We start from the raw sequence: 25,012 nt of genomic DNA on the forward strand, positions 1-25,012 counted from the left end.
GAGTGGGGGCGATGGAGGAGAGAGAGTGAGTGTGGGGGGATGGCGGAGAGAGAGAGTGTGGGGGGATGGCGGAGAGAGAGTGAGTGTGGGGGGATGGAGGAGAGAGAGTGAGTGTGGGGGGATGGCGGAGAGAGAGTGAGTGTGGGGGGATGGCGGAGAGAGTGAGTGTGGGGGGATGGCGGAGAGAGAGTGAGTGTGGGGGGATGGAGGAGAGAGAGTGAGTGTGGAGCAATGGCGGAGAGAGAGTGACTGTGGGGGGGATGGCGGAGAGAGTGAGTGTGGAGGGATGGCAGAGAGAGAGTGTGGGGGGATGGCGGAGAGAGAGTGAGTGTGGGTGGATGGCGGAGAGAGAATGAGTGTGGGGGGATGGCGGAGAGAGAGTGAGTGTGGGGGGATGGCGGAGAGAGAGTAAGCGCGGAGGGTTGGCAGAGAGAGAGTGAATGTGGGGGGATGGCGGAGAGAGAGAGTGTGGGGGGATGGCGGAGAGAGAGTGAGTGTGCGGGGATGGAGGAGAGCGAGTGAGTGTGGGGGCTGGCGGAGATGGAGTAAGTGTGGGGCGATGGCGGAGAGAGTGAATGAGTGGGGATGGATGGCGGAGATAGAGTGAGTGTGGGGCAATGGCGGAGAGGCAGTGAGTGTGGGGGGGATGGCGGAGAGAGTGAGTGTGGAGGGATGGCGGAGAGAGTGTGTGTGGAGGGATGGCGGAGAGAGTGTGAGTGTGGGGCGATGGCAGAGAGAGAGTGAGTGTGGAGGATGGCAGAGAGAGTGAGTGTGGGGGGATGGCGGAGAGAGAGTGAGTGTGGGGGGATGGCGGATAGAGTGAGTGTGGGGGGATGGCGGAGAGAGAGTGAGTGTGGGGGGATGGCGGTGAGAGTGAGTGTGGAGGGATGGCGGAGAGAGAGTGAGAGAGGGAGTATGTGGGGGGTGGAGAGAGATATCGTGGGGGCTGAGAAGGTGCATGGAGGTGGGAGAGAGCTTGCTGGTGGAGAGACGGAGTGAGCGTGGGAGGGCAGAGTGAAGGAGGGGGCTGAGAGAAAACAAGTGAGAGTCTGGGGGAGCGAAGATCGAGAGAGCTTAAGGGTGGAGAGAGGAAGTGAGGGAGAGTTGGTGGGAAGTGGAGAGAGGGAGCATAGGGCAGAGTGAGAGTGTGGGTGGCGGAGAGAGTGAGTGTGGGGCGGTGAAGAGAGGAATAGAGAGCTTGCGGGGTGAAGAGAGGGAGGGAGAGAGAAAGTGTGGGGGTGGAGAGAGGGAGAGAGTGTGAGGGGCGGAGAGAGGGAGCGAGAGTGTGAGGGGCGTAGAGAGGGAGAGAGTGTGAGAGGGAGAGAGAGTGTGATGGGCGGAGAGAGGGAGAGAGAGTGTGAGGGGCGGAGAGAGGGAGAGCACGTGTCGGGGGCGGAGAGAGGGAGAGAGAGTGTGAGGGGCGGAGAGAGGGTGAGAGAGTGTGAGGGGGGAAGAGAGGGAGAGAGAGTGTGAGGGGCGGAGAGAGGGAGAGAGAGTGTGAGGGGCAGAGAGAGGGAGAGAGTGTGTGAGGGGCGGAGAGAGTGTGAGTGTGGGGGGATGGTAGAGAGAGTGAGTGTGGGGGGATGGCAGAGTGAGGGTGAGTGTTGGGGGATGGCAGAGAGAGAGTGAGTGTGGGAGGATGGCGGAGAGAGAGTGAGAGAGGGAGTATGTGGGGGGTGGAGAGAGATATCGTGGGGGCTGAGAAGGTGCATGGAGGTGGGAGAGAGCTTGCTCGTGGAGAGAGGGAGTGAGCGTGGGGGGGTAGAGTGAAGGAGGGGGCAGAGAGAAAACAAGTGAGAGTCTGGGGGAGCAAAGAGCGAGAGAGCTTAAGGGTGGAGAGAGGAAGTGAGGGAGAGTTGGTGCGAAGTGGAGAGAGAGAGCATAGGGCAGAGTGAGAGTGTGGGTGGCGGAGAGAGTGAGAGAGAGAGCTTAAGGTGGGAGACGGAGGGTCTGACGAAGGGGAGAGAGGGCAGTGCTGTTGGGGGAGTGGGATGGGTGAACAGAGGATGCGAGAGTGTGAGGGGCGGAGAGAGGGAGAGAGAGTGTGAGGGGGCGGAGAGAGGGAGAGAGAGTGTGGGAGGGGTGGAGACAGACAGAGCGTGGGGGAACAGGGAGAACGTGGGGGTGGAGAGAGAGCATGGAAGCGCAGAGAGAGCATGGAGGCACAAAGGTAGAGAGAGAACTTTGGGGTGGGGCTGGAGAGAGGGAGAGCCATGGGGGGCAGAGAGGGGGAGAGAGAGAGAAAGCGTGGGGGGGGTGGGGGGGTGGGCAGAGAAGGGGGAGAGAGAATGTGGTGGCGGAGGGTGAGAGAGCTGGGGGGCAGGGAGAGAGAGGTCGGGAGAGAGTGAGGGTGTGGGGGGCAGAGAGAGAGTGGGGTGTAAACAGAGGGCAGAATGGGAAGGGATACAGAGCAGGCAGAGAAGGAGTGAAGCAACAAATGGAGGGGGAGATTGAGGGGCAGAAAGTTGGTGTGTAGGTGACAGGGCAGCGCTTAAGGTGGGAGACGGAGGGTCTGACGAAGGGGAGAGAGGGCAGTGCTATTGGAGTGGGATGGGTGAACAGAGGATGCGAGGACGGGGCGGTGTGAAAAATGGGGGGGAGGAGATAGGGGGCAGCAAGATGGCTTCTGAAAGGGAGAGGGGAAGAGGGGGTGGAAGAGGTGAAAAAAGGAGAAGGAAATGGGTGAGCGGGAATAGGGGCACAAAGGAGGCAATTGGGGACGGGCAGTATTGGAGGAGTGAGGGGGCGAGAGGGAGGGAAAATCAGTGGGGGTGTTGGGGTGTGGTTGGTGATTTTGGTGAAGAGTTGGAGGAAGGGAGGGGAATGGGTGGAGGGATGGGATATGGGGAGAGAGGGAAGGATGAATATGGGGCGAGGTGGGAGGGAGGGACAAATGAGAATGGGGGATAGTAGGGAGGAACAGGGTGGGCAGAGTGGGAGGAGGGACCGGGAGAGCAGAGTGTGAGTGGGAAATCGGGGAGGGGGGGGGGGCAGAGAGTGAGAGGGGAATGGGGAGAGCAGAGAGGGGGAAATCGGGGGGGGGGCAGAGAGTGAGAGGGGAATGGGGAGAGCAGAGAGGGGGAAATGGGGGGGCAGAGTGAGAGGGGAATGGGGGAACAGAGGGAAGGGGCTACGGGGAGGGCCAGGGGTTAGAGAGGGAGTGGGAATGGTTGGTGAGAGGGTGGGAGTAAAGAGGCAGGGAGGGGCAGAGTGGGCAGTGATCTGGTGGGGGAGGGAGGGTAGAGGAGAGCAAGTGGGTGGGTGAGAGAGGGAGAGACATGGTGGAAGAGTGAGGGGGAGAAAGGGAAGGGTTGGGGGAAAGAGCGAGGGTGGACCACTGGTCTTGGAATGCGGTGATAAGGTGGTGCAAAGGGGTCATGGGGAGGTGAGTGGGGGACCAGGAGAGCGATCAGGTCATGGGTGGAGACTGGTGGGGGAGGGAGCAGGGGAGAGAGATTGGGGTGGGCTGGCAGTGTGAGCGAGGTAGAGGACCATGGGGGAGCAACAGAGGGAGTTGTGGGATGAGAGCTAGGTGGGGGTGGTTAGTGGGAGAGAGGAAGGTTGGGGGGTACCGGGGCGTGGGTGGGTCGAGAGTGGAGGGTATACCTGTGGGGCCAGAGAAATTTAATTTGTGTGCAGTGTTTTTTTTTTCTTGTTAAGCTGGTTTATAACTCTTGTTTAAAACAAACAAGATTTTCAATTTCTTCCCCTCGGTGGCAATTATCAGGTGGTCATTAAAACAGTTAATCATGGCTCTGCCATCTTATCTTTCTAGGGCGGAGAGACACTGACCATCACTATGCAGCGGGATTCTGGTTCCCTGGGATTTAATATTATCGGTGGCAGAGCTTGTGTGGTATGTTTATTGCTACAACCCTATTATAACCAGGACAATTTAGTGCCATTTTTAAAACTTGCTTCCCTATTGGAATGTTTACCGTTGGTTTTGCTTGATGTCTGTAACAAAACGTACAGCATCTGGACCGGAATTCTCCAGCCATTCACTGACGGTGGGGTTCTCTGGTCTCTCTGGCAGCGCAACCCTGCTGGCTGCGTGGGGGGGGTGGCTTCAATAAGAAATTCCATTGACAACAGCGGGAGCAGGGAATCCCGCCATCCCCATTCGGAGTGACACCTCCCGCTGCCGAGAAGCATGCGGCTGGGAGGCTGGAGAATCGCATCCCTGATCTCTTTGATGTTTTTATACACTGTCGCTGGGTCAAAATCCTGGAAGTCCCCTCCTAATAGCTCTGTGGGTGAACCCACTTGACAAGGACTGCAGCATTTCAAGAAGGCAGCTCACCACCTCTTCAAGTGTAATAGGGACGGGCAATAAATGCTGACCGCACCAGGAACGCCACATCCCGTAAATTAATTTAAAAAACATTAACATGTTTGTTTAGCAACAACAAGTGGTTTCCACAGCAGAGTTCCTATTGTGCACACAAGCCCGTAATGACTGCATTCATGATACAAATTGAAATAGCTCCTGTTCACTTCATATAGAGGCATTAAATAATAATATAATCTTTATTAGTGTCACAAGTAGGCTTATATTAACACTGCAATGAAGTTACTGTGAAAAGGCCCTAGTCATCACACTCCTGCGCTTGTTCAGGCACACTGAGGGAGAATTCAGAATGTCCAAATTACTTAACAACACATATTTCGGAACTTGTGGGAGGAAACCGGAGCATCCGGTAGAAACCCACGCAGACGGCGACCCAAGCCGGGAAGTGAACCGGGTTCCTGGCACTGTGAAGCAACTGTGTTAACCACTGTGCATTTAAAATGTGTCTTTATCAACCGTGGCTCACTCGGTAGCACTCTGGGCTCTGGAATCACAAGATTTTGGGTTGAAGTACCACTTCTGGATTTTGAGCCCGAGAGTCAAGGTTGACACGTGAGTGCAGCTCTGTCAGCGATGCAGTCTTTCCCCTGAGAATTCAAACTGATGCCCGATTGCCCTGGCTTGGGTGGATGTAAAATATCCCATGGTATTATTTCAAAGAACAGAGGAGTTATCCCTGTTGCCCGAGCCAATATTTATCCCTCAATTAACATGAAAGAACAGATTATCTGGTTATTATCACAGTGGTGTTTATGGCAGCTTGCTGTTTTCTACATTGCAACAGTGACTACACTTCAAAAGTACTTCATTGGCTGTAAAGTGCCTTTGAGACATCCTGCGTTCATGAAAAACACTATAAATGCAAGGCTATCTTTTTCTTTTTTGCTGGTCTTCAGCAGCAAGGTGACTGTCAGTTTTGTCACCACTTCTGCAGTTCAGCTATCACCAACTATCAGCACAGAAATACCTTCAGTTTGTTGCATATCTCATTGGATCCCATTGAGCATCTTGCTGATGTCTTCACATTTTCTGTTGTGCATTTCAAACATTAAATTAACTTTTTTGCTTTTTGCACAGGAGAATCAAGGTGGCACAGCATGTGGGGGGATCTTTGTGTCAAAAATAGTGGAAAATGGGCCAGCAGACAAAGAAGGAGGATTACAGATCCAAGACAGGATTCTAGAGGTATGTGGAACAGTTATCCTCTCCTGTTGATTGAATTTGTAAGGTCAAATAGCTTGGAGAAGGTTCAGCATAGCGTACACATCGGTATGATGCTTACTAGTGGGCAGGATGGCGGGACTGCATTTATTTAGTATGTTGGGTTAAGGGGTTTGCAGGTTACAGCGCGACTTTCTATCCGATTTAGCCTGAGCCAAAGACGAATATCCTTTGCAACACTCGCATTTTCTGATAGTCATTATTGTGGTCATTCCAAATGCAGCTGTGGTCTAGCACTATAGGTTATTCTGGTGTGCTGCGGTCTTGTGATCACTGGTTATGGGTTGAGGCTGAAGAACTGAATTTTGTTTGGGTCTCTCACAGACAGCAGAAGGACATGCCAGGCAAAGCAGCAGGATTTCTCTCCCGAGCCGAGTGGTGAAAAGGCACTGCTCAAAATCATTATGTAACACATGCCACTGTGCTTGGTAATCTTGACTTTGTGCTTGTGGAAATTTACTCATTCATGTTTTCTGCTGTGAATTACAGTTGTAGTCTTGCTCTGGCGAAGACGGCTTCAGTTCATCACAGTGGGCTGTAATTTAATTCCTGCTGACCTTGTAAATGGAGCAACCGTGGGTGTTTTGCACCGGACTTGCCTGTCACTGATTCCAGATTTAAAATTCGAAGTTTTTTTCCTGAAGGAACTAGTTCATAATTCATAATTTGTGAATGTAATAATACATCTCCCTCTGCATTTCCCAAAAACATTTAGCTTCCAATATTGCTTTAAACATTCTGGAATGCGAGTGTGTCCAGATTGATTTTATTTCTTTTCACTATTAAGTAGCAAGGTCCCACGATATTTGCTCAGTTATTGTACATTTATCTGTGTGAGAAATTGTCACTCATTGTGTTTTCATATATTGCCATTAACCAATTTGAACGATTTGAATTATTTATACAGAACTGTAGTAACTTGATTAATGCTTAAAACAGAAGGTGGTCATGGGCAAAAGGAATAAGTGCACTAAATTATGTCAGTATGCTTTATAAAGGGTGGTGCCTCAAGCTACTCAGTTGATCTAGTGAAGTTTCCTTTCCATTTTATTGCTCATATTTTGTGTGTGTGTGTGTGTGTATAGCAGTTGTCTCAATCTGTGGGACTCTTATTTGTCGAGAGTGTAGGCTTGAGGAAATGGTCATTTGGATCGGCATCACAAGACTTGCATGCAAAATTTCAAGAAAACTTCCCTTTAAACAGTGCCATTCGAATGCTGAAAGTTGGGGAATTCAAGGAATATTTCGAAGCTCAACAGTTACTCTCTTTTCAAAACTGTGGATAAAGGCAAGGTGAGCAAAGAGGCATCTTTTCAAATTAGCCATCTGCTGGTGAAACATAAGAAACCATTCAGGGGAAGTTATCAAGGAGGCTATGATGGCTGCTGCTGACACTTTGTTCGAAGACTTGAAAAGCAATGATGAAATTATGACGGCCATCAAGAGTATGCCGTTTGACGCTATAACAGTCGCCAGAAGAGTGGAATTATTGTCCGAAAACGTATCTCATCAGGCTGTGATTATAATCTCATTGTCGTTTGATGAATCAGTTGTCATGATGGATACGGCCTGTTTGGATGGGATTCAAAGACTCAACAACGAGGACTTTCTCACTCTTGCCACTCAAAGAGAGGACAAGAGGCGAGGATGTCTACAACAAATTCAAAAGGTGTGTGATTGAGAAAAACATTTCAATCAAGAAACTGGTTTCAATCACAACTGCTAACACCAGTGTGATGTCCACTAACAATAGCCAGCGAGCAAGATTTTATCATGGAATGACAGTTGTCAAGATCATCAACTAAATTCGAGCCAGAGCTCTGCAACACCGCTTGTTCAAATCCATGTTCGATGAGCTTGATGCAACCTATGGTAAACTGATAGTTCATGCAAGTGTGAGGTGATTAAGTCTTGGAAAAGACCTCCAGAGGTTTATAGATGTGCTTTCTGAAATTGTCACCTTTTTCAAATCAAGAAATGAGGCACAGCAAGCTGTCAGATAATGCTTGTTTGCTGGACTTGCCATTTCTTACAGACATAAGTGCAACATTGAATGAGCTGAATCGAGATCTGCAAGGGAGGGACAGAGACTTGTCACATGGTCAGGGCAGTGAATGTGTTCAAGTTGAAACTGGGCCTGTGATCCTATCAGTAAAAGAGCAAAATTACTGGGCACTTTCCCAAATCTGGAGAAAATCCAACAACAGGTCAAACAAAAAGGGTTCTATCCAAACAATCTGTGACCACCTGAACAAATTGGAAAAGGAATATGTCATGATATGCAAACATGCAGCTAATGAACACATAGAATAGGACACGGCCAATGAGCAGTCAGGACACTCGGGGATGGTATCTCACTATAAAAGGGATGAGGCACTCACACCCTGCCTCTTTCCACAGACCAACATCTACAGAGTGAGACAGGGTGTGTCCTCAGCATCACACCCCAGCACGTGGCTTAGAGCAAGGCTGGTTCAGTTAGACTGAGTTACTACATTTAGATTAGCAGAGAGTCAAACTCATTGAGAACTGTGCTAATAGTTCAATAAAACACATTGAACTCAATTCAAAGTCTGAAGCATCTTTTACTCAAAACTGCATCAAGTGGCAGCTTGTGCTATTCCAAATTACATAACACAACAGAATTCAACAGACAATTTCAGGAATTAGGCAAGATGGAACCAATCGCTAGCTCTTGTTTATCTCAAATCCTTTTCTTCAAGTGGACATTGGAGAACTGAGAATTTTAGCAGATGTTTGAACAAAGCAGCGGACTTTGCATGGAAATCATCACCCAAGGGACAAAGACTTTTGGGGACATATAGACAGAGACAAGTACCCTCTTCTGACATCCTTTAGTTGCAAATACGGCTGTGAGATGACTTTTTCCCAGATGAAAATCATCAAGTCCAAGCATCGCACTCGTCTCACAGATGCCCGTCTGATGGACTGTACGAGATTGTCCATCTCAAACTCCGGCTCAGATTTTACAGCACTCAGTGTCCAAGCACAGGTGTCACACTAAGAATAAGTGAGTGTCATGCGTGGCGTGCAATTTTGGCGGTTTTAATAAAGTCAAATTTTTAGATTTTGTGCTACTAATTCTAAAAGTGATCTTGTGGAAGAAGGTTGGAGACCACTGATATGGAGGGTGTGGCTTACAGTAAGTAAATCAGTCTTTGTAGCCATGTAATTTTAGTGGCTACAGCTCAGTTTGGTTCACATTCCCTGATGTGAAGCCTGCGCTTATGAAATGTGTTTGCTGTTTCAATTTATTTTCCATTCCTGGCCAGAGTTCGAGCATATTCACTTGCATGTGAAGTGATGGGCGTATGGTTTGACACTTGAGCTGGGGTGTTTTTTTCTCTCTTTTGATTTAACTCATTTGCCATCAACAGACCTGTCAGGTCTGAATCCATGCGTACTCTCTCCTTGAAGGAGTCAAATTCAACAGTCGGGTCCTTCCCAGCTGAGTTTCAATAATTGATGTATCATCCAGTCATGAGCAATTTGGAGCAGGAACCCTGCCATGTTTCCTGGCCATGCCCGAGGATAATTATGATGGCCTACAGCTCCTCTGACCAATGTAGTGTGAGAAGCTTTAGCCGTTTGTGTGAAAAATACAACATTGAATGTAAGCCACTGTATTGTTAGGAACATAATGCAAAAACCTTCAAGGGGTGGGTTACACAACATTACACTGGCCGCAGCGCCTGGCCAGTTTTATAAAGATCGGAAAGGTGCCTGATGTGCCATCAATAACGACAGAGGAAGAGTTGAGAGTGAAACTGTGGCTTTGATTAGCTTAAAGATACCTGCTGGCAGCCGACTCCAGACTGAAGGCAGAGCCGAAGGTTGGCCACCATTATAACCGAGCCCGAGGGGAGGAGTCACAGGCGGAGCCAGCAGGGGCAAGCCCAGGCATGTTGCATACTGCAGGTATAATACAATGCAGTGGTTTACCACATTCAGCCCCTGTTTAAAAAAAGGAGTACGGCGGGGGTGAAGTGGACGGGTTGAATTATATATTGAGTCTGTCGGGGGCTTTGACTGTCCGCTGTGACCACCGCAGTCCTGGCTGTGGTGTGGATACTGGTGTCGGACGAAGTGTTGAGGCCTGCGTGTCCAGGAGCGTATCGTCTTCTGCGTCACCAAGTAGATGAGTGCCTGGCGACGGACCCTGAGGCTCTGGCGTGCCATGCTCTGGGACTAGTGGAGTATGCCATGGCCCTGGTGCACCATGGGTAGCAATGGAGGGAGAAGGTGTAGGGTCGGGGGTAGTGGTGATGGGTGCGGGTGCCAAATCCCGAAGGGAGACTGTGTCCTCCCGCCCGTCATGGTGTGCCACGTAAGCATATTGGGGGTTAGCATGGAGGAGACGGACCGTTTCGACCAGGGGATCCGACTTATGACTCCTCGCATGCTTCCGGAGGAGGATGGGCCCTGGGACAGTCAGCCAGAACGGAAGTGAGACCCCTGAGGTGGACTTCCTGGGCAAGACCAACATTCTCTCATGAGGGGTCACATTGGTGGCGGTACACCGGAGCGACCGGATGGAGTGGAACGCATTGGGAAGGACCTCCTGCCAGTGGGAGACCGGGAGACTTCTAGACCGTAGAGCAAGAAGGACGGCCTTCCAGACCGTCGTGTTCTCCCTCTCCACCTGTCCGTTCCACCGGGGGTTATAGCTGGTAGTCCTGCTTGAGGTGATGCCCTTGGTAAGCAGGTACTGACGCAGCTCATCACTCATGAAGGAGGAAACCTGATCACTATGGATGGAGTTGGGGAAACCGAATAAGGTGAAGAGGCCGTGCAGGGCCTTGATGACCGTGGCAGAGGTCATGTCAGGGCATGGGATGGCGAAAGGGAAACATGAATACTCATCAGTGATGTTGAGGAAGTACACGTTACGGTCAGTGGAGGGGAGGGGTCCTTTGAAATCGACGCTGAGGCACTCAAAGGGGCGAGAGGCCTTTACCAGGTGTGCTCTGTCTGGCCGATAGAAGTGTGGTTTGCACTCCGCGCAGACCTGGCAGTCTCTGGTCATGGTCTTGACCTCCTCGATGGAGTAAGGCAGGTGGCGGGCCCTGATAAAGTGGAAAAACCGGGTGACCCCCGGGTAACAGAGGTCATTGTGGAGGGCCCGAAGTCGGTCTACTTGTGCGCTGGCACATGTACCGCGGGATAGGACATCTGGGGGCACAATTGAGCTTCCGAGGTCGATACAAGATATCATAATTATAGGTGGAGAGTTCGATCCACCACCTTAGGATCTTGTCATTCTTGATCTTGCCCCGTTGTGTGTTATTGAACATGAAGGCCCACCGACCGTTGGTCAGTGAGGAGAGTGAATCGCCTGCCGGCCAGGTAATGCCTCCAATGTCGCACAGCTTCCACAATGGCTTGGGCTTCCTTTTCGACGGAGGAGTGTCGAATTTCGGAGCTCTGGAGGGTACGGGGGAATAAACCCACGGGCCTGCCCGCTTGGTTGAGGGTAGCGGCCAGAGCAAAGTCGGACGCATCGCTCTCCGCCTGGAACGGGATGGACACGTCCACTGCATGCATTGCGGCATTGGCAATATCTGCTTTGATGCGGTTGAAGGCCAGCCGGGCCTCAGCCGTCAGGGGAAAAAGGGTGGATTTAATGAGTGGGCGGGCCTTGTCCACATAATTGGGGACCCACTGGGCATAGTAGGAAAAGAACCCCAGGCATCACTTCAGGGCCTTGAGGCAGTGGGGAAGGGAAAGTTCCAGAAGGGGGCGCATGCGGTCGGGGTCGGGCCCGAGGACTCCGTTTTCCACAATGTAGCCAAGGATGGCTAGGCAGGTTGTGCGGAAAACACATTTCTCCTTCTTGTACGTGAGGTCAAGGAGTTTGGCGGTGTGGAGGAATTTTTGGAGGTTCGCATCATGGCCCTGCTGGTCATGGCCACAGATGGTGACATTATCCAGATACGGGAATGTGGCCCGCAGCTCGTACTGGTCAACCATTCGGCCCATCTCCTGTTGGAAGACCGAGACCCCATTGGTGACGCCGAAGGTGACCCTGAGGAAGTGATAGAGGCAGCCATCTGCCTCGAAGGCAGTGCATTGGCGGTCCTCCAGGCGGATAGGGAGCTGGTGGTACGCGGACTTCAGATCAATCGTGGTACGCGGACTTCAGATCAATGGTGGAGAAGACTCGGTTTTGCGTAATCTGATTGACTATGTCAGATATGCGGGGGAGGGGGTACGCATAGAGCTGCGTGTACCGGTTGATAATCTGACTGTAATCTCCCTAGTCTTGACAACCACCACTTGGGCATTCCAGGGGCTAGTACTGGCCTCTATGATCCCTTCCCGCAGGAGTCGCTGGACCTCTGACCTGATACAGGCCTTGTCCCGAGCACTGTATCGTCTGCTCCTAGTGGTGATGGGCTTACAATCCAGGGTGAGGTTAGCGAAGAGCGTGCGTGGGGTGACCTTAAGGGTCGAGAGGCTACAGACGGTGAGGGGAGGCAGGGGTCCATTGAACTCCAAGGTAACACTTTTGAGATGGCACTGGAAATCGAGCCCCAGTAGTACGGCAGCACAGAGTTGTGGGAGGACGTAGAGTTTGAAGTTTTTGTACTCAACGCCCCGTACTGTAAGGGTTGCAACACAGTACCCACGGACTTCCACGGTATGCAATTCGGAAGCCAGGGAGATTTTCTGGGTCGTGGGTAAGATTGGGAAGGAGCAGCGCCATACCGTATCTGGATGAACGAAACTCTCTGTGCTCCCAGAGTTGAAAAGGCAGGTCGTCTCGTGGCCGTTGATCTGGACGGCCATCATGGAGTTGGTGAGGTGATGCTGTCAAGACTGGCCGAGGGTGATGGAGGCGAGCTGCGGAAGGTGGGCGGGCTAATCGAGGGTAGCGGAGGCCAGCTTATGATCGGGTGAGCAGGGGTTTCGGGAGGCGGCGGGGTGATTCAAAGATGGCGGCCCCCAGGGGTCGCACGTGGCAAGTGGCGGTGAAGATGGCGGCCTCCACGGGCTACACACAGCGCTGCTGTAGAATCGCCACGGGGGCCTCTTTCAACGGCCCCGACCGGCGCCGCGTCGACCGCGGGCTCGGAGAATCCCGGCCCAGGTGTCTGTAACTCATTGGAGCAGTCAAGGATTAAAGATCTCCGCAAAATACACAAATTATTGGTTAATTCACTGATGATGGGACTCTGCGGTCTGTGGGGCTGGAACGGACTGTGCACTTGCCTGAGGTGTCGTAACAGGAGCCAATTAAGATGTTTCCCCCAGGACGCAAGCAGCCTATTTATGCTGTCACTTAGCAGTTTATTAGCATGTTGGTTGACAGAAGTTAACTTCAAATGTTTTGAATGTAATTTTCTTACCTGTTTTGTATTTATATTTTATTTATTTATAGATTTCAAATTAAAGATTTAATTACATACACAGACAGACACACACACACACGCGCACACACACACTTGAAACTGGATAGCATATGAATATTTGTCATTGTAGTTTTTCCATACATATATCTTCAATTCAACTGCACAGGATAGGAGAAAAAGTGAACAAGGAAGAGTTATCAAGCAATTCACTTCAAATTTAAAATCTTGTCTGAAACTTTAAGTCAGGTTTATATGGTCTAACCGGAATTCAAAACTCCCAAGTTTAAAAAAAAATTCCAATATCTGCTGCATGTGTTCTTGTGCCTTCGCAGACATGCTTGACAGCTGAAGCTGCATTTAAATTGGAACATAAACTTCATTACATGGCTCCAAAAGAATTACACTCTTCCTAAAATGACCCACTAACTGTCAGAATCTCGTAATGTTATGTGTCTGAGGAAACATTCCTGCTGGTGCTGCGTCACATGATGTGTTGTGAGGTCAGCAGAGTGTTTGCATGGACTTTGAGCAGATCACCATCTTGATTCTATTGAGCAACAACCTTAATAAACCTCTCATCGTGTTTTACAACAATCCAGAATGTGGGTACCTCCATACCTTTCCTCTTTGCGGCAAAACAAAATAACACATTACTATTGAGAAGTATTTCAAAACCGGTTGTATGCTATTTAATGCCAGGTTTCACGACATATACGTTAGACCTATAACTTTGAGACGAGAGCTGAAATTGTGATTTGAAACTAAACAACTTTAGCTTAATTTCGAACAGCTGGAGAATGGAGAATATTAAGTGACAGCTAATGTCACAGTCTTGCGAAGAAGCTGAAACAATTCATCATCCATCACCCGGTTTGTCGATATTCGTCTTGCAAGCATTCAATTACATATCTGCGCTGAGCTATCCAATTTCCGTATATTTACAATGGGATGTCAAATTGAAGGCTGAACCCCCCTCCCGTTGTGGGGATGGAAGTGGAGAGGGAGTATGAATTGGCAGATAGATTCATGCTGCTTTTCACCATCCAGTGACACACAAGTGGCTTTCAGGTATGGACAAAAGGGTGCAACTGTGATGGCCTCCAAATACCTGACACTCATTCGCCTGGCTACGCAGGAAGAATGGTGATTTTAGCAAAGCACCAGACAGCTACCACTGTCTGTGAGGCCATAGCCGTCAGCAATAGCGACCATTAATTAATGCATGACAAAAACGGGGAAAAGCTGAAGGACAAAAATGCATCTGGCTTGCACCACTGCTGATAAATGAAGCATTTTAAAAATAGTTCAAAATATTGATGTACTCAGTGAGCCCTGTTCGGCTCAGTCATTTTGCTACAGCAATAAATTAACTTCTTGGCAGTCGCTACAGTTTATTTATTGAAAAAGAATAAAGATTCATTAGGGTGTTTATACCAGCTCTGTGCCTTCTCATACCTTCAGGCAAATGTGGGGACTTGGTTCAAAATGAAGAAGCAATTAAAGTTACATATACCACTGTATACAATTAAAGCTACATATACCACTACTGCCGCTTCATCAATAAGATTTTGGTCTGCATTATCTTTAAAAGCATACTTAACGCTCACTTGAAAATTACTACATTAAGTCAGTTATCCGCAGAAGGCCATTATATTTAAGCATCAAGAAAATGCAGCAAACAATTACTGCAATTGCCCATGTTTACAGTGAAGACTCCGAAAAGTCATCTGAGTCTGATTGAAGGGCACTGATCTCATTTAGAGGTTCAAACAACCACTTCAAGCTAGGGTTTCCAAATACGTAGCTTTAAATTGGTATTGCTTTACAGTGTGCGCATGTCAGAGGAAAAGGCCAAATAGTTGTTGAGAATCAATTCTCCAGATGACCATTTTTAATAGTGATTTTTAAAAACAATTTCAAGTACCCAATTTTTTTCCAATTAAGGGGCAATTTAGCGAGGCCAATGCACCTATCCTGCACATCTTGTTGGATTGTGGGGGTGAGACCCACGCAGACACAGCAAGAATGTGCAAACTCCACACGGACCGTGACCCAGGGCTGGGAACGAACCCGGGTCCTCAGCGCCGTGAAACAGCAGTGCTAACCACTGCGCCTTGCCACCCGTTTAATAGTGATTTAAACCAATGATCAAGTCAATTTTGAGCATGCCATGTAATACAAGCTTAATTTGATTTGTCATCATCATGCTGATAATCTACATAAAACCAAACCACCTAGGTTCACTAGGTTCAGCTTATAAAAGCAGCCAGGGAGGGGACTGTGTCAGAAGCCAAGGTGTGGAACTTTTGGCGAAAGCCAATTGAATAGTTTTGGTTTTGTCAAAGTCGAGTTGGAGATTTTAGCTTATTCTGGAATCAATGCAGCTAAACAATCCAACGTCACCGTGGTCTAGCAGTTGACAATGGCAATACAAAGTAGTAGAACAAGATACATGCTTATGACTGAGATCATCGAGATGCAGGCAAGTAAAAGAGCCACGTATGGATAAAGCCTTGTAGTGAATGTGAAGGAGTGAGATTAGAAGTCATTACAGGAACTGTGTTCGGATGGCTAGGGATGGAAACAAACTAGGGTAGTGTCTTTGCAGAGCCCATGGAGGAAAGATTCTAGGGCTGTTAGCCATAGCAGTGATTCCCGCTGGCCCATTGAATTGGGCATGAGGCTGGAAACTGGATTCTCGCTTGGAGTCAAACCCGGCGGGAGTCTCCCGGCCTACTTCCCCAGTAACACCAGGTTCTCGCCCAGGAATGGTGAGAACCCAATCCGACTTCATTAGCATCCATTTCAGTCTCATTAGTGAGATTGAATGATGCAGCCTCCCGGAATGCTACCGCATGCCCCCAGCTGGCAATCCCGCGGGCATGATTCAGTACTGGTCCCAAAAAGCGGGGACCAGGCACTGGGGAGCAAAGGGGTGGGTACCAAATCTACACTTGCCTCCAGGGTACCGAGGGGAGGGGGAGGGGGAGGGGGAGGGGGGGCTGGACTGGACTGGAGGGTCTCAGGTCGAGGATCTTTCCTGGGATGGGGCTCGTGTGGCAAGTAGCCTTGAAAACCTTTAAGCTCACCTCCAACATGTCATTGGAATGATCTGTCACATGAAGGTAAATGTCTTCCTTCTGTAGCCATCAAACCACTGCTGTCTCTCCCACCATTTCAATATCAATGATCTGTCAGAAAAAGGTAAAAGTCTTCTCTCTGTCATCTTCAAAACTTTGATGTCTTTCCCAGCATGTCAATATCAATAATCTGTCAGATGAAGATAAAAGTCTTTCCCTTGATATGTTGGAAACCTTTTGAAGTGCTTTTTTTAACATTCAGTTTCATTCCCCATTATCTTTTCAAGCCTCTGGGCTCGCTGAAAAGCCTAAAAGCTTTGAACTGCATAAGTTTACTTCAATTTCACAGTCCGTTATCTTTTACAAGCCTCTTGATGGACAGGTTGAGTCCAGATGGTTTTAACGTGCCTCACTGAAAGATGAGGTGTTGTTATTCCAATCGTTTGACTACTCCACCTCTTAGAGGTCAAGGTGCTTCATGAGTAAACACGGTCGTTACTAGCAGAAATATATTTCTGGAGTTTTTGAAAAGTTATAACATGGTATTTCTTATTATTTTTTCTTTTTTTTGTGTCAGTTTTCAAGCCATTGGCTAAATAGCATCTTCCTTCAAGGAAATGGCTGAGGAATTTATTCGTACTTTGCTTCTGTCTTCACAAAGGAAGCCATGAATAATGTACCAGAAGTTCAGGGAAGCACAAGGAGCTGAAGGAAATTAGTATTAGTAAAGAAATGGTTTTGGGGAAATTAATGGGATTGAAGGCGGACAAATCTCCAGAGCCTGATAATCTTCATCCCAGAGTACTTAAGGAGGTGGTCCTAGAAATAGTAGATCCATCGGTGGTCATTTTCCAAAATACTTTGGACTCCTGAATGGTCCCTACAAATTGGAGGGTAGTGAATGTCACCCCGCTATTCAAAAAAGGAGGTAGAGAGAAAACGGAACTATATAGACCAGTCAGTCTAACATCGGTAGTAGGGATGTTGCTAGAGTTCATTATCAAGGATTTCATAGCACAGCATTTGGAATGTTGTTGTATAATCAGACAAAGTCCGTATGAATTTACAAAAGGAAACTCATGCTTGACAAATCTACAGTCATATGAGGAGAGACTAAATCGGTTAGGATTATATTCATTAGAGTTTAGAAGAGTGAGGGAGGCTCTCATAAAAACTTACAAAATTCTAACAGGATTAGACAGGGTAGATTCAGAAAGAATGTTCCCGATGGTGGGGGAGTCCAGAACTAGGGGTCATAGTTTGAGGATAAGGAGTAAACCTTTTACGACTGAGGTGAGAAGAAACTTCCTTACCCAGAGAGTGGTGAATCTGTGGAATTCGCTACCACAGAAAGTATATGAGGCCAAAACTTTGTAATTTCAAGAAGGAACTATAGCATTTGGGGGTAAACATAGAACATACTGTGCAGAAGGAGGCCATTCGGCCCATCGAGTCTGCACCAACCCACTTAAGCCCTCACTTCCACCCTATCCCCATAACTGAATAACCCCTCCTAACCTTTTTGGACACTAAGGCCAATTTTAGCATGGCCAATCCAACTAACCTGCACGTCTTTAGACTGTGGGAGGAAACCGGAGCACCCGGAGGAAACCCACGCATACACGGGGAGAACATGCAGACTCCGCACAGACAGTGACCCAGCGGGGAATCAAACCTAGGACCCTGGTGCTGTGAAGCCACATTGCTAGCCACTTGTGCTACCGTGCTGCCCCACATCAAGGGATCTAAAGGGATCAATGGGTGTGGGGAGGAAGGTGGGATCAGCGTATTTAACGTGATGCTCAGCTATGATCATAATAAATAGCAGAGCAGGCTCGAAAGGACGAATGGCCTCCTGCTGCTTATATTTTCCTGCTTCCATGATTGATGTTTCCTTAAATCGGAAGGTGTCAATTGATGTTGATGGACATTTGTAGTGGATTATAGACGATCTTGTGAGCATTAATTCCATTCAACTTTCAGTATTAGGATTTTGTTTGACAGGACAGAGGGGTATTGGATGAAAAAAATCCTTGGTATGGTTGTTTGTTATTCCCAATGAGAATTTACGTCCAATTGTAAAAAGAGTAATCTAGGAACACTTTTTAAAAGCTGGCCAGAGACTGTTTTCTTACTCGCTTGACCTTACCCTCTCTGTTTTAGATAATATTTCATGCTTTTAGTTCTTTCTTTCCTCTCTATATAAATAGTTAAGTCAACTATTCTCCCATGTTCTCCAATCTCAAGCATGTGGAAGAACGCAGTTGAAGAAGGAATGTATTGCGTTCTGTGGCAGCTCATAAGCTTGGCGAGAAGGTATTAGGCCTCAAACCAATTGGAAAGCTGTGTATGGCAATGGTTTGGGCTCTACCTCATGCCAGATCTGATGATTGACCAGGGTCTCTGATGGATCCTAAATGCTTGTAATTGCGCAGCCTTTTGGGTTCAAACTTATTTGTGGTATCAAGTCAAATCGCTGTGGGTAGGAAATAATGTAACCGTTTATTCATTCAGTTGAAACCAATGCTCATCTCACAAAGGTGGAAACAATTTTTTTGTTGAATCCAGATGTAGTTAACCCCTTCACAGCTGAATTTTGTTTGCAAGTCTATCTCATCATTTGGTTGCTCAGGGGAGATATTTTCAGCTCGTCCTGTTGGCTTTGCCAACAGTTCTGAATGTTCTTGTCATTAACTAATATATTTTTCCTTTAAACTCTAATTAATTTGCTGAAATTAGCAGCCACTGTCCTGATCTCCAAGTTGGCTTCTCCGAAGAAGAGAAGCAGAAGTTGCAGGAAGATGGAGCAAAGGCTATCATTTTAACTATTTCCTCAGGCAAATGCCACTGAACATTTGTTTGCTGTTAACTCAACACATATTGTTGTTGATGAATATAATACTCAAAATGACTCTCAGTTGAGAGTTAATCATGGAAACACTCTACTAGTAAGAGCCCTGTTACAGACTTAATCAATTTTGGGCAGCAAGGTAGCACAGTGGTTAGCACTTTCCTTCACAGTGCCAGGGTCCCAGGTTTGATTTCCGGCTTGGGTCACTGTCTGTGCGGAGTCTGCATGTTCTCCCCGTGTCTGCATGGGTTTTCTCCGGGTGCTACGGTTTCCTCCCACAAGTCCCGAAAGACGTGCTTGTTAGGTGAATTGGACATTGTGAATTCTCCCTCCGTGTACCAAACAGTGCCGGGGGTGTGGTGACTAGGGAGTTTCACAGTAACTTAATTGCAGTGTTAATGTAAGCCTACTTGTGATAATAAATATTATTATTTTGTCTGAATGCCAAATTCTTGCAGGTTTCAATTGCCTTCATCAAAGTCGGTCTGTCAGAAAAATCATTTAGTAGAATCTGCCACAGTGGCTATATTTTATTGTATGTGGGTTTAGCACCTGTTAAAATATATTGGACAGGAATCTGATATGTTTGAGTTAGGCACCTGTAAGATAACATTGCAGCAACAGTTTCTATCCTCATGTCCGTTCCACAATATAGGAAATCTCATTTACTTAGCCAACAACATCTTCACCTGAGTTCCAAGAACAAATAAGATTTGAAGTTCTCTTATTTAGGGTAAGACTTTGTTTCTATCAGAGATGAATAAAAGCAGCTGATGGTATTATCAATTTAGTAACTTTTGTGAGGGCCACAAAGATTCCAGCACGAGTTTGTAGAGTCAGACAAAATTTACACAGTACCAGTAGTTCACTACTGGTTCCCTCTCCAGCCAGTACCACACTGGCCAACTCTATTCCTACAGCTGCAAAGCTAACGATTGCCCCACCCCCACCTCATTGCGGGAGCTCATATTCCCCGAACGATATCTTGGGGTAACCAATTTTCCCCAGCCAATAGGATCCGGGCAGATTATATCACTAACCGTGGTTAGCAGCATTTGTGAGCCAGACCTTTATCGACCCTGAAGAATTCCGTTAACAGGTGCAATTCTGGAAGGTTACAGAACAAAATTTTAAGCGGTATTTCTAAAGCATCATATCATTGCTAATTGCACATAAGCAGTTAATTTTAAATTTATCTTGATACTATTTTTGTTCGCTATGATATTCTCCAATTTATTTCAAACTCAAGAATATGTCCACATGAGTACTGATTCAATATGCCTACTATTTGCAAAATGTCTGATTGTCAGATCCCTGACATTTCTTTTTTTAACAAAGGAAAAGAGTCAATTTTATGCCCAGTATCTGCTAAGACTGGCGTGTTCCATTTGCTTACGAGTGACAAAAGAAGACTTGAAAGGCTATTTATTTTTCTCATTCCCCTAATTAAAGTTCATTTTGTGGAATATATAGAGCACAAACAATGCTTCCCATCCTCTGTTATTACTAATCCCCTTTGACTTAATTGCAAAAACAACAGTGTGAAACAGTACACAGTTGATTTCAGGAAAACTCTTCAAACAATATTGAATAATATAACTCTACTATAACATATAGTTCCTTTAATTTAATGTAGTGGAGGTTAATTACCAAATCATACACACATGAAAAAGTGGCCACCTTATTGGAATATTTTGAGTATTTCTTTTGCTGCTTCAAACTTGCCTTTCTAGAAAAATGTTTTTCTGTTTCAAAATAATACATATTATGGAAGTTGCCATAGTACCAGAGGACAGTTTTTTGAAACAGAGCTGACTGGTGGGGATTTAACCTGAGGGTCACGACACCTCAGATGAGGGGCAAGGTTGAGATGGATAACCTCAACAGTACGGAATTGAACCTACACTGTTGGCATCACTCCACATCACAAACTAGCACTCGTGACAACTGAGCTAACCAGCCCCCATATTATACCCAGGTTACTAATGTTCTTATTCCTCCCCCCACCCCACTGAAAGAATTACAATATTTACTGTCTTAAAACTTTCACTATAACAAAACATTAGAAAGATGATTGAATACTATTTTCTTTTTATAAGCTACTTATACGTTCAACTACAGAAAGTGATGTGTCCCTTATGTACTTGCGGCCCATCGCACCCTCCACTGCATTACAGTCCCTTTACTAACTGGTCCACCATTGTTCCAGCCTCCAAAAGGGTTCTCAATACCCTCTTTCACCAAGCAGTAGCTTCAAGTGACCATCTCCAGGCACTTTTCTCAGTTTTCAGAGAGTTTCTTAAACCCACCACCAGCGCAAAAGCATGTTCCGATGATTACGCTTCCCCCTGGCCAGGCCAGAACAAATCTACCAGAATCTTAGAAGGCTGCAGGATGCATCACCTTAACTAAAGACGATCACCCTCCCATATCCAGATGTGGTGACTTGCAAAGCCAAGCAGCCTTTCCTCTGCTGACCATGTGGAACACCTCTGTCTGTCTGTGATATTCATTGATGTTATGGAAGTCTGTAACCTGACTCCAAAAAGGACTTTCTCTTCCCTCTTCCCATGTCGACGTGAAGCACATTAAACTGGCATTCAGGTAGCAATGCTAATGAGCTATTCTTGACTTAAATTCCCTTTCAACTTTTAAGTAAAAGGACAATTATACAGCACAACTGGTAGCAACACAACACCTGTAACACCTTTCTGGGACTTTGGGGCTCTTGGAGTCTTTTAATTGTAAACTCAGAGACACCTGTCATTGTCTCTAAGCATGCAAGTCAATTATGAATATTTCTTCTTAGCCATTCATCAAACTACTTTTGCCAATTTCAGCATTGTAATCATATTAATCCATCTTTCTTATGATTTGATATGAGTTTTTAGTGCAAGGTTTTGTTGCAGTAGCTGCGTTACTGAGAGAAGGTTTTGTTCTTTGGATTGGTCTGTTATCGTCCTAATTCACACTGCAAGATATTTTACCTGACTATTAAATTGGTGAAGAAATGAGGAATGGAGACATCTTACTTATTAGGCCATGCCTATCCCAATATTGTTGCATTTCCAACAAATGTGAGACAGAAAACATGCTTCCAAATATGTTCTGAAACTCGGGCTTTCACATGTTTAAACTTGGGTTAATGTATTTGAAGCGCTGCAGTATTGTACACATCATACTGAGCTAAAGTAAAAGGAGTTTTGTTTGAAAACTAGTATAATGTTTATTAGTGTCACAAGTAGGCTTACATTAACACTGCAATGAAGTTACTGTGAAAATCCCTGAGTCGCCCCACTCCGGTGCCTGTTCAGGTACACTGAGGGAGAATTCAGAATGTCCAATTCACCTAACAAGCACGTCTTTCGGGACTTGTGGGAGGAAACCGGAGCACCCGGAGGAAACCCACGCAGACACGGGCAGAAGGTGCAAACTCCGCACAGACAGTGACCCGCACAGACAGTGACCCAAGATGGGAATCAAACCCGGGTCCCTGGTGCTGTGAAGCCACAGTGCTAACCACTGTGCTACCATACCGCTTACAATAACTGATGGTTATATCTTTTCCCTGTAGCAAAATAGCAGGCATACCACCTCATTCTCATTGAAATAGTCAGATTCATCCTCTGAACTATTTGAGATTAATAGTTCCAGAAATTTGATTCTTTAGACATGGAAAATTGAACTTTAAGTGGTCTGAATTTGTTCAGACTGGAAGTCATAATTTCGGGTCTGTTTCACAATAAAATACTCAACACTGCACTGGCAACAGGAAGTCATAACCCGCCTATGTTTGCTTGATTAAGCTAAGCTCTCATTGAAGCGATAAAGCATTGTAGAATTTGTTTAAGCTGCCATCTGGGCAATGTGCAAAGGACTTCTTGGAAATTAAATCTGCAGTGAAGGTCTTGGGAAAGGTCTTGGCTGGTTTGCATATTTAGGCCAATAATCAAACCTGGTCATTAGAATTCAGTGAGAATGTTTTTTGCATTTAATCATTGGTTAAACTTTCTAAAAAGACTGTTGGATAAAGCTCTGGTATTTAAAGGGGAAACCAGGTCACACCCTAATTGGTAAATATTTATTGGGTCTTTTTAAATAAAAAGAAACACGAAATGTACATTTTCCTACATTTTCTTTAAGAAACTATGAAGATTGCCATAATTTTCATTTAGCAAAAATCTCAGCAAAATCTTTATAAACATTTGATACCTAGCAGGAGTTGTCAACGTGTCGGGCAGATTCACATCACGTTTTAACAAAACATTTTAAAATGCAAAGTAAATGAACAATAGGTTTTTGTATCAGTACTGTAATTTGTAGTTGGCTTTGATTCAACTGCTTTTAAAGCCACATTGCCTCACAGCTTAGTATGTTTTTCATTAAGGCAAGATATTCTAAATAGTACATGTAATCCATTCAATTAAGAATATTGTGGGGATTTTTTTTAGTTAAATTAGTCTACCACAAATCCACATTCCAAAGACGATTTTTGAGTACCTTGGAGACTAAATCTTTTGAACAGTACGTGTCTGTAATGGTGATTTATTTGGCACACAAGAATTGGATGAACTTGGAGCTAGGTGGAGACATTTGGTATGAAGAGGACTGATACTGGATCTGACATTGATCTTACTGTGGTGTGGATGTAGGCTGATTTCTGATCCGTAAAACAAAATAATTACACAAATCCGATTGATTGATACAAAAAATAACGCTCCATGGAAATAACACTCCATGGATAATCAGACAATGAATTGACACTAAGCCTCCCAAAAAAGAGACATTTCCTGTAGGTTTTAAGCCCATAGAAGAAACTGAAAGGATTTGGACCGAAGTCCAGAATTTAGCACTTTGGTGGCTGTAGGCATGGCCGTCAATGATGGGGAGAAGAAATTGGAGGATGTACAACAGGCTAGAGTTGGAAGAATGCAAAGTGCTTGGTGGGTTGGGGATTTGGAAGGATTTAAACAAGAGGGTGTGAATTTAAAAATCGATGCATTTGGGAGAGGGCGTTGACCAGCTAGAATATGGGATATTAAATGGTTGGGATTTGTTGTGAGTTAGGATCTGGGCAGCCGAGTTAAAGCTCCAGCTTACGGAATGTACAGAGTAAAATGGTGTTCCTTCCTCAACCCATTATGCTTCATTATGTGTGTGTCAATTGCGTAGCACCTTGAGATGAACAAAAATTTGGTTAGCGAGGATGTGTTTATACATCTTGATTTGTTATGTGGTAGGTGTAACATAAGCGGCTTCCTTGTGGTGCACTTGACAAAGGAAGGTTCAGACGTGGAGATAACTTTAACACGTTTATTAAACTGTTTACACTTCTATTACTCGGGTTCGACACTACTGCTAATCCTACTATAGCTACCCAGACTGACTAACCAGTTGCTGCAATCCAGGTGGTGGGTGTAATATTGAATCAACCCTGTGTCTCTACTCACTGACTGTCTCCACTGGAAAGAGGCAGATCATGTGTGTGGTGTCCTTTATATATGGGTTTGTGTAATGCCCTCTTGTGGTGGTGTCACCTCTGTGAGTATCGTGAATGTCCATTAGACATGTCTTATCTAACTGATCTATTGGTTGAGTGTGTGTGTGTGGTGTTTCTGGTGCTCTCTCTAGTGTCTAGCTAGCCGACATGCATTTACATTGATGCACATCACCACATATCTCTTTACAATGAAAATGAATTCCAAAAGGTTTTGTTGATAGATTAGTGCATTGTCTTTCAATTATGATTTAAACTTTAATATTTATCAAATGGCATTTGCAAACATTTTGTAAGAATAAATTATAAACAGAATATGAGCGAGTTATTTTTTCCATGAACTGGCACAGCACTTGAAAGGCATACAAGCTTTCTTTGCTCACTAATAATTGATGGACTTTTATTGAAAGACAGTTTCAGTTCCTGGATGTTACGAACAGAAAAATTTGGTTATTCATTTTTGCTCTGAACGCCTGTCAACTTCTGAAGACTACTAATATTTTTAAAAAATAAATTTAGAGTACCCAATTCATTTTTTCCAATTAAGGGGCAATTTAGCATGGCCAATCCACCTACCTGCACATCTTTGGGTTGTGGGGGCGAAACCCATGCAAACACGGGGAGAATGTGCAAACTCCA

At 46.1% G+C, this 25,012-nt stretch overlaps 1 protein-coding gene across 2 annotated transcripts in view; it reads left to right on the forward strand.

The window, feature by feature from the left end:
- The window catches only part of pdzrn3b (PDZ domain containing RING finger 3b), a 409,349-nt gene that overhangs the window by 41,373 nt on the left and 342,964 nt on the right, over positions 1-25,012 (forward strand). For both annotated transcript variants that reach the window (XM_072472228.1, XM_072472227.1), the window contains exons 2-3: positions 3,776-3,856; positions 5,429-5,536. In XM_072472228.1, the coding sequence (XP_072328329.1) occupies positions 3,800-3,856; positions 5,429-5,536 (165 nt within the window). In that variant the 5' untranslated portion in view covers positions 3,776-3,799. The remainder of the gene's footprint in view (positions 1-3,775; positions 3,857-5,428; positions 5,537-25,012) is intronic.

Source organism: Scyliorhinus torazame, chromosome 13 (assembly GCF_047496885.1).
Source record: "Scyliorhinus torazame isolate Kashiwa2021f chromosome 13, sScyTor2.1, whole genome shotgun sequence".
Taxonomy (NCBI): Eukaryota; Metazoa; Chordata; class Chondrichthyes; order Carcharhiniformes; family Scyliorhinidae; genus Scyliorhinus; species Scyliorhinus torazame.